The sequence below is a fragment of the Sus scrofa genome, chromosome 1 (assembly GCF_054392235.1).
Source record: "Sus scrofa isolate SSC_HxYL_T2T_F1_AM1 chromosome 1, Sscrofa_HxYL_maternal_Yorkshire_Landrace_v2.0, whole genome shotgun sequence".
NCBI classification, from domain to species: domain Eukaryota; kingdom Metazoa; phylum Chordata; class Mammalia; order Artiodactyla; family Suidae; genus Sus; species Sus scrofa.
In genome coordinates, this window is record NC_139383.1 from 66563328 (window position 1) to 66581107 (window position 17780).

Here is a 17780-nt window from a genome sequence, read left to right on the forward strand (position 1 = left end):
AAAATAAAATAAAATAAAATAAAATAAAATTTACATGAAAAAGTAAAGTATCTAGAATAGTTCCAAAAAAAAAAAGAAAGAAAGAAAGTTTGAGAACTTATACCATCCCATTCCAAGACTGACTATGTATAAAGTTACAGTAATCAAGACAGTACAGTATTGGGGTAAGAACAGAGCAAAGTCCAAAAATATACTCAACGCCTTAGCTTATATCTTCATCAGATTTTAAAATAAATCCCTTTTGTTAATATAGACATATCTCTTTTTAAAGTAAACATAATAAAGCAAGAAAATGAAAATTTTAAAATATTTTCAAATTGGAGTTCCTGTCATGGCTCAGCAGTAATGAACCTGACTAGTATCCATGAGGATTCGGGTTTGATCCCTGTCCTTGATCAGTGGGTTAAGGATCCTGCGTTGCCATGAGTTATGGTGTAGGCCAGCAGCTGCAGCTCCAATTCAACCCCTAGTTTGGAACTTACACATGCCACGGGCGAGGCCCTAAAAACAGACCAAAAAAAAAAAAAAAATTTAAAATTAAATGTTTTTTTTTTTTAAAGGCTGCACCTGAAGCATATGGAAATTCCCTGGGGTCGAATCAGAGCTGCAGCTGCAAGCCTACACCACAACCACAGCAACGCCAGATCCGAGCCACATCTGAGATCTACACCGAAGTTCATGGCAATGCCGGATCATTAACCTACTGAGCAAGGCCAGGGGCTGAACCCACATCCTCATGGATACTAGTCAGGTTCTTAACCAGCTGAGCCACAACGGGAACTCCTCAAATTAACATTGTAACTCTATTTATCTTACAGATGTTCTCTCACAAGTACAACGATACACACACACACACAAATACACACATATATTTATATGTAAAATCAAATAAGGTATATCTACATGTACTAACACAGAAAGATGTACAAAATACATTAAGAAAGACAAGCACGTTGCAAACTACTAGGCACACAAGAATTTTGTTTTTAAAAATACTACTACAGCTTGAGAAATTTACTTAAACTCTATATGCCTCAAAGCTCATCTTTAAAAATAAGAAAACTAGGTTAGATGATCTATATAGCACTTCTGGATTTTATAATACTATCACTTCTCACTTTATGGTACTACATCATGGGCTTCTGAGTCAAGACAGACCTCTATCTGAATCTTGCCTTCATCGCTATGAAACAAGGTAAGCTACTCAATTTCTCTGAGTCTCAGTTTCCTTATACATAAAATGGGGATAAACAATCATTTCTTCAGAGTATTATCATATATAATTTCCATAAAGCACACAGCTGCAACTAAACAAATATTAGCTCTTTCTCTTGGTAGTCTAGGCGATAGTAGCCATGTCACAGTAAAAGTCAAACTACTCAAATTAAACAATAAACACAGTGTTTCATAACTCCTGATTATATATAATAAGAATGTAGATGTACCCACTTCTGACAAAGCTGATTAAAAAGAATTTTAGGAGAAAGTGGTCCTTTTTCAGTCTCCTTCATGCTGTGAAGAAACAGGAACAAGGCTGAGGTCAACGGTCCAGGGCTTGAAAGTTCCACCACTAATGGGTCCTTTAAAAACATGATCAACTATATGTCAGAAATATATAATTTTAAAATAAAATATTATTAAAAACCTAAGAGTTATACTGTTTCAGTGATGACTACACTGCTTCAAGTATATTAAGAAACATCATTCCCTCATTCATAAAATGAATATATAAAAAATGAAAGTAAATACCTTTCCTTGAAAAATACAGGTATTCTCATATTCTCTGACCTTTACTTAATAAAACTTAAGAGTGAAAAACCAATTTTTAGTTGCTTGTAGCTCCCTAAATGTGCTCTTCTAACTAAAGTAAAATTACTCATCTATTTGATATCTGTACATATTCACAAATAATCATAAGTTACATTTACTGCAAAACCCCATATCCTTCTTTTCCCAACATACTTTACTAAAAAAATAAGAAATGGGAACTTATGTCACAAAATTGGTACATCATCTCCCTCTTTTAAAGGAAAGAGACATAAAGATTGACTAAAGCAGCTAAAATTGTGTGAAGGATCGCTACTCTTTATTCTAGAATTCTCTCCTAAGTTTTATTTTTTCAAATGTTATCCTCGCTGGTAACCCCCTCTCCTTGTGGACAATGAATAAAAAGCAGATCCCAAATATATCCTCAGACATTATAGAATGTTACCTTCTAAGACAACTATCATATATGTTATCACATTCACATATTCATGAAATACATGATACATACCAACTATCCTTAAAAATCCACCATCTGGCCAATATCACAGAAAAGGAAGGCTATAATTTTCTATAGTTCTTGAATATAAATAATGCTGTCTGAGAGTTCCTGTCATGGCACAGCAGAAACGAATCCGACTAGGAACCATGAGGTTGCAGGTTCCATCCCTGGCCTCGCTCAGTGGGTTAAGGACCCGGCATTGCCATGAGTTATGGTGTAGGTTGCAGACACAGCTCTGATCCTGTGTTGAAGTGGCTGTGGCAATGGTGTAGGCTGGCAGCAGTAGCACCAATTAGACCCCTAGCCTGGGAACCTCCATGTGCTTTGGCGCGGGTGCAGCCCTAACAAGCAAAATAAATAAATAAATAAAAGTTTAAAAAGGCTTTCTGCAATAATAAGTAAAGGTAAAGTTACCTCAAGGGTCAAAAATAAAATCTAAGGCAGTTTCAAAGCTCAAACATTAAGGTGCTATATCTCCTGCTCCTGACTAAAGCATTTTGAGACAAAGTTTAAAAACTTCAGAACTGAACTTCCTGTTGTGGCTCAGTGGGTTAAGAATCCAACTAGTATCCATGAGGATGCAGGTTTGATCCCTGTCCTTGCTCAGTGGATTAAGAATCCAGCATTGCCACAAGATGCAGTACCAGTCACAGATGTGGATTGGATCTAGCGTTGCTGTGGCTGTGGTGTAGCCCAGCAGCTGCAGCTTTGATTCAAAACCCCTGGCCCAGGAACTTCCATACGCTGTGGGGGCAGACCTTTAAAAAAAAAAACAAAAAAAAACCCCACTTCAGAGCTGAGTGAGTAAATAACCTCAGTTTTCAAAAATATATTTAAATTTTGAAAATAAAAGTTTGTTGATAAGAATTCAATTAACAATGGCTCTCACTACGATATTAACAAAAGCCAAATGTAAAAAGAGTGCATATTGTATAATTTCATTTATATATGATATTAAGATGAATAAAACTATTCTTTCCTTTAGAAACGAGGTTATCCTTGTAGGGAGGGAGGCAGGGGATGGAAGGCAAACTGAAGGGGCTTCTAGCTGCTGGCAATATTTCTTGCATAAAATATTCATTCCATTTCAGTTCAGTGTATTTAGCTTGTGAAAATTCATCAACTATAAATTTATGACGTACACTTCCCTGTGTGAATACCTTAATAAAAAGTTCTTAAGAAATAAGCACACTATTGATATTCATATAAACAAACTGAATCCAGCAACATATAAGAATAATACATCATATTGTTATAAGTGGGGTTTGTCCCAGGAATACAAGATAGGTTTAACATCTGAAAAAAACCAATGTAATTTACCACATTAATGGAAAATAAAGAAAAGCTATGTGATAATCTCAGTAGATGCAGAATAAGTATTTGACAAAATTCAATACCCATTTCTAAAAAAAAAATTTAAAAAAGGAATTTCTGTGGTGGCGCAGAGGAAATGAATCGAACTAGGAACCATGAGGTTTCGGGTTCGATCCCTGGCCTTGCTCAGTGGGTTAAGGATCCGGCGTTGCCGTGAGCTGTGGTGTAGGTTGCACATGCGGCTCGGATCCCAAGTCGCTGTAGCTCTGGCATAGGTCATCAGCTACAGCTCCAATTCGACCCCTAGCCTAGGAACCTCCATATGCCGCGCCGAGCAGCCCAAGAAATGGCAAAAAAACACACACAGAAAAAAAAGAAAAACAAAAAGAACACCTATGGAAAAACCTACAGTTAAGTTCACTTTTCTTTTCTTTTTTTGGTGGTGCAGTTTCTAATCTTAAATCCTTTTTATTTTTCTTTCTTTCTTGCTTCTTTTTTGGTTGCCCCGTGGCATATGGAGTTTCCAGATCAGGGATCAGATCCAAGCCACAGTTTTGACCTAAGCTGCAACTACAGCAATGCCAGATTCATAACCCACTGTGATAGGTCAGGGATTGAACCTGAGTCCCAGTGCTCCCAAGATGTTGCCAATCCCCCTGCGCCACAGTGGGAACTCCTTTTTTCTTTTTATTAAAGTGTAGTTGATGAACAGCATTGTATGTTACCAGTACACAATATAGTGATTCATAATTGTTAAAGGTTTTACTCTAGTTATTTTAAAACACTGGCTATATTCCCCATGTTGTACAATATATTCCTGTAGCTTATTTTATACCTACCCTTAATAATAGTGAGAGACTGAGTGTTCTCCCCCTAATTTGGGGATAAAGGCAAGGATACACGCTCTCATCACTTCTATTCTACACGTTATGGGTGGTTCAAGCCAGCACAATAAGGTAAGGAAAAGAAAGAAAAGGCGGACAGATCACAAAGGACAAAATAAAACTGGTGATTGAAACAACAGTGATCTACACTGATAATCTCACAGCTCAGGTCAACTGTATGTCCTAAAAACCTAAGACCTAAAATTGAAATTTTCCCTTTAGAATGACACAAACCTACAGTGACCAGCTATAATATTTTATTGCCATTTGGTAATTTCACAGCTCCACATGTGAAATACTTAAACCTAACATTCAATCACATTTAATAAGAAATCTCTTCAAATGACTCCCATTAACTTCCATTCGGTTATCTTCACTATCTCACTACACTTTAGAAAAGGGCATTGGGATCCACCATAAAAATCTTAAGAGGCTTTATAGACTGCCTTTTAACAAAAAAATACAATAATACTGTCTTCCAAAATTGTCTCTTTGGTGGGAGTTCCTGTTGTGGCTCAGCAGTAACAAACCCAACTAGTATCCATGAAGAGGTGGATTTGATCTCTGGCTTTGTTCAGTCAGGATCTGGCATTGCTGTGGCTGTGGTGTAAGCCGGCAGCTGCAGCTCCGGATTCAACCCCTTGCCTGGGAATCTCCATATGCCTCGGGTGCAGCCCTAAAAAGCAAAAAAAAGAAAAAAAAGAAAAGAAAGAAAGGAAGAAAAAGAAAAGAAAGTGGGGGTAATTCTATGATGGGGTATCTCAATAAAGGAAGACTAGAATGAGGATAAAGCTGTAACTAGTGAAAAAAAAAGTCACGGTGACTCATTTTGGCCAAGAGAGGGTGTTTGGGATTTTTCTAAGTGGTAGAGTAACCTTGTTTTGTTTGTGTTTAGACAAAATTATGAAGTGGCCTTGCTTTGTCTCATTTTAACAGTCTTGGCGTCACCTAGCCTGAGGCTGATAGTCTATGAGACTGTCTTAATAACATGGGCCAACTGTGGGTTTAGGCTTGCTCCTAAATATCAGAGGCTGCTTTTTTTTTTCTTCTTCTTCTTTTCTCATTAGTTTAAAACCCAATATCAAACTAGGTTCCAAAAAACCCTTTAGATGGTCAATATAAAAATTAAATCTACATTTAAAGAACAAAAATGTTATATTTAAGCAAATATCACCAGTAATCACAAAACAGGAGTCCTAGACATTTTCCTCAACAAAAGTCAAACTCCTTTTGTCTTTTCTAGTATGTCTGTTTGAAAGCTGCCTCAACTTATTTCTTGTGTTATTTGACCCATGATATATTTGAACTATAACACATCTTAAAGCTATGATTATAGAAATTTTAAGTCTAATTGTTTATTTTCACAAAATGTTTTTGAATTGCGTTTTCAAAATTTCTGGCTACCACCTCAATTGATAGTTCTGAAAAACAGGAGAGGTAGGTTTTGGCAACATCACTGGTTCATGTGAAAAAAAGCTACTTGCTATCCAAAAAATTATACTTCTCACCAGTTGAGAGTCTAAGGAAGGAACAATCCTGAGTTTCACACCATGTTCTTTGATCTCATTCATCAGTTCAGTAAGAATGTAAGACTGTGCCAAATTCTGAAAGAAAACAAAAGTAACATCTTCTGATTCAGTTATAATTCTGATTTTACAGAATATTCTCTCAAAAAGTTTCAAATATCATCTGGCGAGGCAAAAGTATTTTTAATTGAATACATTTTACATTTACCAAATGTCACTATTACTGACAGCTAAAATACAGAGAGCTTTCAGAAGCTGGTGGAAAAAGAAGGTGTGTATATGTATATGACACTGGCTAAAGATAGCCTAAAACAAAAAGAAATCAGACAAACTTCAAGATGAACATTTAGCAGTCATCTGACAGTCTATAGGCATGCCAATAAACCAATTAATTAAAATAACCTTTTACATTTCACAAAGCTTTTTTATGGCTCTTACCTGCATGACTGCATTAAAAAAGCAGGTATTTCCTAAATTCGTAATTCCTTTTACAGATGTTACACTGCTGCTTTTTCTTCCCTTATTCTTTTCACCTGTTTCATATTTTTCTTCACAAAGTTTTATGATTCTAGAAAATGCATCTAAGTTAGAGGAAACATAATGGACATGAGATTTAAAATTAAATACATATTGTTTGACATCATATAAATGCATTATTAAAAATTAAATATGATTTTTCTTTGCATCAACATTCCTGAAGGGCAAAAATACAAACAAAAATAAATGCCTCCAGTTTGGATCTTTTTGCTAAAGCAATTAAATTCATCTTAACATATACATTTGTGCCTCAAACCCCAAAGCAGAATAAATTCCATGTGAATTTAAAAATAAAACATTGGAATTCACATTGTCTCTCAGCGGTAATGAACCCAACCAATAAACATGAGGACTCGGGTTGAATCAGTGGGTTAAGGATCTGGTGTTGAACTGAGTTGTGGTATAGGTTGCAGATGCAGCTCAGATCTGGCTTTGCTGTGGCTGTGGTGTAGGCCGGCAGCTATAGCTCCGATTGGACCCCTAGCCTGGGAACTTCCACATGCCACACCTGTGGCCCTAAAAAGCAAAAAATAAAAATAAAAAAATTCAATGTAAGAGTTCTCTTGTGGCGAGGAGGTTTAAGGATCTGGTGTGATCACTGCAATGGCTTGGGTCACTGCTTTGGCACAGGTTCGATCCCCAACCGGGAACGTCCACATGTCACAGATGCAGCCAAAAAAAAACCCCCAAAACCCCAAACAACAACAACTTCAATATAGACGAAAACTTACAAGATTAAACAGTAAATGTAGTTGAATTTTAGCTTTCTGTGAATCTAATGAGTTCTTAGAAGGAAATAAGACATCCCTTCCCCGCCCTTCTGTACAAGAACATTATGGGAGATGAAAAGGAGTGGAGGTGGCCCTGTTCTCAGGGACAGGAGCAGGAAACGAACACCATAAAGAGAAACTTTAGTCTCAGGTAGGCAGACTGATGTCATGCATATCCTGTTGGTTTGAATAAGGTCTGACTTGGCACCTGGGACTTTTGCCAAAGAAAAAGCATCTAGATATAGGGCTCTAGGATCAATCAAGGGGATTATTAACACATTTTATCATACGGTTTTCATAAGGATTAAATGAGCCAAATTTGCTTTGCAAAGCACCTGGCAGCAATCTGTGCCAAAATTATTTGTGCCAAAATCCTTATCTTCATGAGGCATCCTTCATGTCCATTGTTTATCTGCTCTTTTTTCTCTTTAATAATTTCCTGTATTTTCTGGATTTTTTCCCCCAAGTTTATCTAATTTTATTTATCCAATTGATAATTTTATCTAAGTTTATTTCTAATTGAATTTTCTGAAGTGCTACTCTGAGTTTTATCTTTTATACTGACCTTCTGGTTTTCATGATCTTGGCTTTTCCTCCTAACATGTGGAAACATGATTGAAAAAAATAAATTGGTTTTGCAGATGTTTCTTTCACTAAGCAAATCTATTACAAGGAAGATTCTTTCAAGTCTTAACTTTTATCCTGTGATGCAATGTTTCATTATAAATGAAACATTGCAATGTTTCATTACCCTTTTTTTCACCTTTATTCTTATTTGTTATTCTTTAAACATTATTGATTGTTACTGGCTGTCATCCAGATAACGAAGAGTTGTTTTTAGCTGCCAACCCTAGAATTCTGAGTTAACACAGAAAGGAACTAGCAAAATAGATCTCTTCTGTCCTCCAGGCATTAAAATAAGTGATAAGAATTAAACTGCAAGGAGTTCCCTGGTGGCCTAAGGGTTAGGATTCAGTGGTTTCGGTGCTGTGGCACAGGTTCAACTCCTGGTCTGGGAACTCATATCAAGCCACTGCACATCGCAGAAAGAAAAAAAAAAATTGAAACGCCATACTAGAGCTTCAGGGCAAAGGGTGGTACAATCAATGGAAAGGTCAGAGAAGTGTAGAGGCCAGGTATAGAGAAAAGGAGAAGGAAAAGGCCAGACAATATTCAAACCTGCAAGGGAATGGAAAAGCAAACGAAAAAGCCAGCCAGTGCTTAAGAAGCACTACACAAACAAAAGGAAGCCTCATACCGATCCTGGCTGGGTTTGCAAATGAGAGCAGTCCACCTCTTAATTATATCTGAGATTCCAACTAAAGCCCAGAATTGGCAGGTTTCAGGCTCTCATTAGAGCTGTTGCCACTAGATGGTTTCATAGTGCTTTTTAAAAGATTTAAGATGAAAGAGTAATTAAATCCAAACAGTGCTCCATCTTTCAGGGCAAGACTGTTACTCTGATTTTACATTTACAAAACTGTCTCCAACGGGTTAAGTAATTTGCCCAAGGTTATAATGATAACCTTTTAATTATAAATCTACTGTTATTTTGCCAGGTAATTTCTCTTCAGCGATTTATGCACAACCAGAATTACAAAAAATAGTAGGCAAGGTTCTTACAGATTTGAGTCAAACAAATATGACTCCTCAGAAGTGTTTCCTTTAGTTAACATTCTTATTAAATGTTGCCATAATATTTTTTAGCTTATTAATATGAAAACAGAGTGGATGGAATAAACCACACAGATTAGATTAACTATATAGATTACATTAACTATATACATAAAAATATCTATGTAAATATATACTTATTATTTGCCTGGGCAAACACTTCCAGAAATAAATTATATTTTAATATTATAAGACCAAATAGCATTTTTAAAACTATAACACACAAATGATTTATATATCTGTGTACTACATTTACCCATCAGTTTTCAAAACATCTGGGATAGCATCCTAAAGTAAACAATGTTCATAAGACCATCTGGTCAAAACTGCAGGCAAAAAAAAAAGCATAAACATATGGAAAAACAGATTTTACCCTTCCCTTCAGCAGTAAGGGATGACAAATGTCAAACCTAGATATATCCACGCTTCACTGTGCGATGCTTTTCAGCACCACCTGGCTCTCCATGCAAAGCCACCAAATATGGACAGCACTGCCAGAAAGAACATATCCACAGGGCAATGGCAATAAAAATAGTTTATTTCATGGTTAAATAGCCACTTCACACAAGTGGCAAGAGTCTGTTGACTTTTACATTAAGTCTGTGAGAACATATTCAAAATTAATTATGCTATTAGACTTGAATATTAAATAGATCAGATAATATAACTAGAAAACAGAATTCCATTTTCTAAGAACTATTTACATGTATTTCAATTGCAAGTTTTTCCTTTTACTAAGCACCACATTTATAAAATAAGAATCCAAATTCAATTGACTTATCAAATGTCTACTGACAGGCACTATATGAACCAATATCTGTAATTATTTATATTTAACTGCTTATGATTTATGTCCAGAGTATAAGGAATGAACATATAGTGAACAACATAGAGATATTAAGTCTTAAATTCATGATAACATCCTGGTAAAACTTTTAGAAACTAAGCATTCATGTACATTTGCTAAGAAACTGTCAACTAAGAGTTTAAGATCCTAGTTTATTTAAAACAAGGGTGTCTGAATCAGTCTCTCAATTATTTGACCTACAAGCAGGTAAGCATTTTAATAAAAAGCAATTCATTACTTCTAATGAAGAATAATTACTGATCATTTTGTTTTGGGAGACAATAAAGCTTTCTCAACCCGGTAGTGATTTTAGACCATATTCACTTAAAGAACTCTTCCTTTATAACACGGAATGAATGTACTAAGGACTGAGATTCAAGATATATTGATGAATGAGACAATTAAAAGAACAAAGCTGGAGTTCCTGTCGTGGTGCAGTGGTTAACGAATCCGAGTAGGAACCATGAGGTTGCGGGTTTGATCCCTGCCCTTGCTCAGTGGGTTAAGGACCTGGTGGCCGTGAGCTGTGGTGTAGGTTGCAGACGCAGCTCGGATCCTGTGTTGCCAGGGCTCTGGCGTAGGCCAGCAGCTACAGCTCCGATTTGACCCCTAGCCTGGGAAACTCCATATGCCGCAGGAGCGGCCCTCAAAAAGGCAAAAAGACAAAAAAAAAAAAAAAAAAAAAAAAAAAAGAACAAAGCTGCTACAACAATAACAAAAAAGACAAATGACCCAAAATTTGAATCATTTGTTTTCCTCAAGTTTTACTTGAATCCATGAAATGCCCATAATTATGAAGAATCATCACGGAATTTCTGGGTTAGAAGGTTATTTTATTAATGACACATATATTTATCAATGATACATATATCTAATATGTTAGGTATATATTATCTATTATTACATAACATTACTTACCTCCTTCTCCTTCATATTACCAATGTTGCCATCAGGTATTACACTTATTTAACAATATAACATAGACACCCACGAGAATGCAAAGAACATGAAGAGAAAACTTCAGGCATTTTAGATTAAAAAGTTTTAAAGGTCTTTCATAGATATCTCTGTCATTTACTTTTATTTATTTATTTATTTATTTTTGCTTTTTAGGGCCACCCACAGCATATGGAGGTTCCCAGGCTAGAGTCTAATCAGAACTATAGCCACCAGCCAACACCACAGCAACGCCAGATCTGAACCATTTCTTCGACCTACACCACAGCTCACAGCAACGCTGGATCCTTAATCCACTAAGCGAGGCCTGGGATCGAATCTGCAACCTCATGGTTCCTAGTCAGATTTGTTTCCACTGTGCCACAACAGGAACTCCTCTCTCGTTTACCTTTAGGCCTGTAATCTGAGTACTCAAAGAGTTGCCAGTTAATTGAGTAGACCTGATAGGCTTTGTACATACCTCTCAGGTTTGGCAAGACAGAAAACTCGCTGAAGCACCAGCAAAACAAAACAAACGAAAATTGTTTTCAACAATTTGGCTAAGACTATCTAAAAAATAACCTTAAGTACCTCAAATTTTTCTACCACAAAAATGATTCCAGGGAGTTCCCGGTGTGGCTCGGCAGACATGAATTTGACTAGGATCCACGAGGACACGGGTTCAAACCCTGGCCTTGCTCAGTGGGTTAAGGATCTGCCGTCACCGTCAGCTGTGGTGTAGGTTGCAGATGTGACTCGGATCTGGCATTGCTGAGGCTGTGGCATAGGCTGGGGGCTACAGCTCCAATTCGGCCCCTAGTCTGGGAACCTCCATGTGCCTCGGGCACAGTCCTAAAAAAAAGATTCCAACACAAAGATCCTCTAACTATTTTTTTAAACCAAGTCTAAAGACATTAAATTATAAATTTAAAAAGCTCTGAACATACCAGAAACTTGTGGGTGAATATCTTTATAATCTTGGAGTACAAAAAGACTTTCAAATCATAACCCCCAAAGGCAAAAAAACCATTGCAGAAAAGACTGATAGACTTGGCAATGATGCCACTGAAAACTTCATTACTGCCAAAAACAAAAACAAAAAAAACCTAAAGACTATAAACAAAACAAAGTTAAATATGGAAAAATGACTACTCTTATAATTTTTCTGGGGGGCAGCTTAGCAAAAGTAATCAAAATTTAAGATGTGTTTATAAAATGGCCAGAAATTCCAAAAAATTTAACCTACAGAAATAAAAGAGCAAGTACACAGAGATGCAGCTTTGCTCACCAAAGGAGAAAACTGGAAACAGCCAATAGTGGATTCGCTGCCAAGTAATACTGAATGTCTGTTTTCTCAAAGGTATAAATACTTGTGACTTGCCTTGGTTAAACCAGAAGTGGAACACCAGTGCACCCTGAGTTTCCCATAAGCACTGGGAAGCCAAACTTATTTTGCAGTTTGCTTATTTAAATAAAGAGTCTGAGAGCATCATCTCCTCTGATAATTTTCCCCATTGTAAAGATGATGATCAAACGAAGGCACCAGCTAGTTATAAAGAGCAGATTTAGGAGTTCCTGTCATGGCTCAGTGGTTTACCCAACTAGGAACCATGAGGTTGAGGGTTCAATTCCTGGCCTTGCTCAGTGGGTTAAGGATCCGGCATTGCTGTGAGCTGTGGTGGAGGCTGCAGACTCGGCTTAGATCCTGACTTGCTGTAGCTCTGGCATAGGCTGGCAGCTACAGCTCCCAGACCTCTAGCCTGGGAACCTCCATATGCCTCGATGCTTCGGGTGCAGCCCTAGAAAAGACAAAAAGTCCAAAAAAAAAAAAAAAAAAAAAGAGCAGATTCAAACCCAGGCAGTCAGGCTTCAGAATCCACATACTTAACCATTATGAACTGCTCTCCGTCTATATAACGAAGGATGACAATGTTTAATAAATATGATAATCTAAGACAGTAATGAAATGCTAGTTGTGATTCAAAAGAAAAGACCACTACTCTCAAGCAAAAGCTAGATGAGATCAATTGCTGGATGTCTTTGGTGTGTGAATTTATAGCTTTCTTAAAATTTACAGCAGCCCTTTTCAGAGCATTCCTCGAAAAAGTTAAGTCCTAATGCCCAAGGTACCCAATGTTTGCAATTAACCTCTTCCTATATGTCCAGAAGTTAGCGCTGTTTCGGGGATAACTGAGAAAACAGTCATTCGAATAATTCTCTATGTTCTATAGTTTGGACGAGGCACCCCAGATTTAAATCCTTTTATGGAACAAGGTTTTTTTTTTTTTTTTCCCCTGGTCTTTTTGTCTTTTTCCAGGGCTGCACCTGCGGCATATGGAGGTTCCCAGGTTAGGGGTCCAATCAGTGCTGTAGCTGCCAGCCTATGCCAGAGCCACAGCAACGCCAGATTCAAGCTGCGTCTGCAACCTACACCACAGCTCACGGCAACTCTGGATCCTTAACCCACTGAGTGAGGCCAGGGATCGAACCCTCAACCTCATGGATCCTAATCAGATTCGTTAACCACTGAGCCACGAAGGGAACTCCCACAAGTTGTTTTTTGAATGTTCAACATTTTTTTGTTCCTAACCCCTTTTGCCTAGGGAAATAACTATTTTTTAGTATTAATTTTTGAAAATGCAAATTTTAGGAATATGATTATCACTTCAGAGCAGAACAGAATGTATTACTTTATAATAAATTCAAAGTATTATATTACAAATTGTAACTGTAAAAGGATGATATTATTTATACTCTGATATCTTATTTCAGATCTCAAATGTACTATTTATTTTCTTATTTCAAAAAAAGACACAGCAAACTTAATAAAACCAAAAGAACCAACATAACACGTCTTTTTATACCAAGAGTATAAGCTTAACGTATTTAACAGAATACAATATTTTATGCTCTAAGTTCTTTGAATATGGCATCCCACTAATATTAAACTTATGAGCCAAATGTATTGCTTTAGAAAAGAATGTGAGATTTGTTAATCTATCTGTCTGGTTCACAAACAGCAAGCCAATATTCAATAATATAATTTTAGTGGGAATTCCTATAAGCGCTTGTAGAATACTTATGTAACATTTACAAGACTACCAGAATGAGAAAAAAGCCCTTCAGAGAATATTGGCCCCCTTTTAACAATACATATTTATGATTGGGTCTCAAAGGAAAGTTTTCTTGCTCTTTTTTCAATCTTGTGTCACATATGACCTTTTCATGACATGGGGATTTTATTTGTTGTTTTTAGTTTTCTGGTATGTGTTTGAAGGGGAGGCGGTGGAGAGTTTGAGGGTTTTTTTTTCTGATTTTGTTTTGTTTTTTAAGCAAAGCCTAGCATCAGATGTGAAACCTACACAGCTGTAAGCATTCTTCTGGGAACCAGCACTAGGGTTCCCTCAACTGCTTAATGCAATTACCTAAACCAGTCATGTAGTATTAATGTAATTTGCCCCTTTCTACAGCTGAAAAGAAGTTTAATCTTTAAAGAATAAAAAGAAAAACCTTGCCATCTCACCACTCTTCTATCTTGGAACCAAATAATAATTACCTCACTTGTTTGTTCTCAAAATTCCAATAAATCCAAGCCTTAGAAATCTTTATTTGGTCATATAATAAAATGATATTGTCATATGAATGGGCAAGTATTCATACTCAAGCATTCCTCTCTATCTCCATACTACAGTCCGTTGATACTTCTAAAATACAAAACTGATCCTCCACGTCTCCACTTAACACCTATAAGTGGTTCTTCACTGCCTGCAGGATAAATTTTAAACTTGCAAGGCCCTTCAATAGCTATTTCTACTTACCTCTAGATTCTCACTTGTCACCATGGTCCAACATCACAAAACTCAACCCTGCATGTTATCAAGATCCCTCTTCAAAGAGCCGTCTCCTCTGCCTGGAGCATATTCCCACCCCTTCCCTCTCTGCCTAGCTAATATCTAGATATCCTTCAGCTCCCAGCTTAGAAATCTCTTCCTCTAAATAAAAAGTCTAGGTTAGGTTACATACTCCTCCAAAGTGTTCTTACAGTCTCTATGCTTGCTCTATCATGGCACTGTTTAAACAGTAATCATAACTAGGATCTGACAATATCCCTCACTGACCAAAAGATCAATAACGGCAGGAACAGAGAACTAGATATGTCTTATTCACTACTGTATGTCCGGTATCGAGCATAGAGTCCAGCCCAAGGTAGAAATTCAAATGTATTAAAACAATGAATGAATAAAATAAAAAATCATAATATTCAGGGGTGTTGTGTTGAAAATGCAAAGCTTATCTACTTAGTAAAAACTGGTAACATGCTAGTTCAGTTCAATACAGCAAGAATTTACTGCCTCGTTATATGAGAATCAAAAAGAATGTAAGCCAGAGTGCAATCCTCAAGGCATGAACAGTGTTATAAATAAGACACGTAGACACATAAAAGCTAAACACCACAAAACTGAATGTTGGGGAGTTCCCGTCGTGGCGCAGTGGTTAACGAATCCGACTAGGAACCATGAGATTGTGGGTTCGGTCCCTGCCCTTGCTTAGTGGGTTAAGGATCCGGCGTTGCCGTGAGCTGTGGTGTAGGTTGCAGACGCGGCTCGGATCCTGCGTTGCTGTGGCTCTGGCGTAGGCCGGTGGCTACAGCTCCGATTCAACCCCTAGCCTGGGAACCTCCATATGCCGCGGGAGCGGCCCAAGAAATAGCAACAACAACAACAACAACAACAACAACAAAAAAACTGAATGTTAAGATTCTACAGTATGCTTCAGAGAAGAGATACAGCAAAGGATTGGGAAAGTGTCATTGAAGTAGGATTTGAGCTTAGTCTTAGGGCAAGTAAGAACAAAGAAACTATAAAGACAGAAATGTGCTGGCTAATTCAGCAGTCCTGAAAGTGGATCCGAAGACAAACCCTTCCTTTCAGGTGTCTTTAAGGGCAAAGGTATTTTCATAATAAGCCTAAGATGTTACTACTATTATTATTTTTTTACTTTCATTCATTCTCAATTATACAAAGCTGTTTCCCAGAGGCTACAGGCCATGTGACATCAGAACACACTGAATGCAGAAGAAGGTATGAGAATCCAGCTATTTCTATTAAAGAGATATGTAAAAAATGTAAAACAATGCCACTCATTATAAGTTTGGATTGTTTTGGAAAAGTGTTATTTGTGTTAACATGTCATGGAATTATTACTATTCTTCAGTAGATTAATAAATATTCTAATTTTCCAGTTTTAATTTCTAAAATGATAAATATTGATAGATATGCTCTATTTAACCAAAGCTCCTTAAGTCCTCAATAATTTTTTAAGAGTCCTAAAGGCTACTGGGAACAAAAGTTGAGATTCACCAAGCAGGGAAGCTGAAGTAGGCGTATGAGACATGAAATCAGCCCAGGTATCGTAGAACTTAAAAACATGTTTAAGTTCATTTAATACAGGCTTTCCTCTCATTAGCTATTTTTACTTACCACAAAATACAACAGGGCTCCTTTTAAACCATTCTTATTCTCTAACCTGAACACAATATATACAGTTTCACAGTCTTTTTGAATTACCAGACACAGACATGCCCACAATTATCATTTAAAATAGCTACATAACCATATCCAGCATTCTTACAAACCTCAATAGCAACTTGCGTATTTGATTTGTAAAGTATTTTATAGAAATACTCTATATTCCCCCCAACTTACTTTTAGAATACCAAGGAATCTTTTTTTAAATTAAACTTGCCTGAGAGCTGCTGTAGCCTGGAATGCAAAGAAAATAACATTTTGCCCCAGAATTTCTGGACACCCTGAATTCAGAACTACATCTCTCCCGAAACTTTAAAGGCTCTAGACCCTCTCAAACGCCTTTAAGAACCTGTTGCGCACTGATCCAGGTGCTACCCATGGTTGCAGAAACACAATTAAAGCTTACATTGGTGCTTCCTTCCCACCACCTGAAAGGATTTCTTCCCTCCTCTCTCTCCAACTCTCCAAAGTTCATCCTTTAATGGTCAGCATGGAAGCCAGCTCATCCTGATTCCTTTGAGTCCCTTCAAGTGAACACTGCATCCCTCTCTGAATATCTGAAGGACTCTGCTTGAATATCACTCAAGATGCAAAATTCTATTCAGCTTACACCATTCTTTTTTTCAATCTCACACCTTTTTAAAACTTTTTTAGGAAAGGGCTTAACCACTTTCTATTTCCTGGAGCAAGAGGGAGAAGGTACTGAGGAAAAGGAGGCTCAGACAAATCAATTTGTCCTAGGTCACAGAGCTAGTGACTGAAAGAATCAAATGTGAAAGCCAGACCCTGCCCGCATCTCCACTCCTCCAACTCAAGGCTTATGTTTCTTCTCTCATAGCATTCCAGGTTCCTCACCTTATATCCTTGTGATAATAAATATTTAAGAAACCTGTAAAACTGAATGGAATCAGACCAGCTTTGCTCTTTAAGGAAACTCCAAGGTAAAAAGTCTAGAAAAAAAAAAATCCAAAAGTACAATCCTACTTTTGCCACCCTTGGCATCATCTCCCTACATTTCTTCTCTTGGCCAATGAAACTAATTCGCACCTTTCAGGAGACAGCATTAAGACTGACATCTGTAAGTATTAAATGTCTACAACCACCATATTCTCCAATGAATGAGTGATAAAATTAGTCACTTCTTTTGCTGTCCAAGAACCCATGTTTACCTCCTGTAGTTCCTCCTCCAATTTTTTCACTATGACTGTCCCAGAGCAATAGCTAACAAAAACAGTTATACAGTGGGCTAGAAAAAAATATAGCAAGTTCCCATCATGACTCAGTGGTTAACGAATCCAACCAGGAACCATGAGGTTGAGGGTTCAATCCCTGGCTCAGTGGATTAAGGATCCAGTGTTGCCGTGAGCTGTAGTGTAGGTCCCAGACTCGGCTCAAATCCTGCGTTGCTATGGCTCTGGTGTAGGCCGGTGGCTAGAGCTCCAGTTAGACCCCTAACCTGGGAACCTCCATATGCCTCAGGAGCGGCCCTAGAAAAGGC

At 37.3% G+C, this 17780-nt stretch overlaps 1 protein-coding gene across 28 annotated transcripts in view; it reads right to left on the minus strand.

Annotated features, from left to right (window-relative positions):
- The window catches only part of USP45 (ubiquitin specific peptidase 45), a 67160-nt gene that overhangs the window by 31052 nt on the left and 18328 nt on the right, over positions 1-17780 (minus strand). For all 28 annotated transcript variants that reach the window (XR_014806418.1, XR_014806383.1, XR_014806377.1 and 25 more), the window contains 3 exons: positions 6429-6571; positions 5973-6068; positions 1450-1580 (listed from right to left, as the gene is read on the minus strand). Coding sequence is in view for 20 of the 28 variants with exons in the window: in XM_084961199.1 (XP_084817325.1) it covers positions 1450-1580; positions 5973-6068; positions 6429-6571 (370 nt within the window). In the remaining 8 variants the exon portion in view is untranslated. The remainder of the gene's footprint in view (positions 1-1449; positions 1581-5972; positions 6069-6428; positions 6572-17780) is intronic.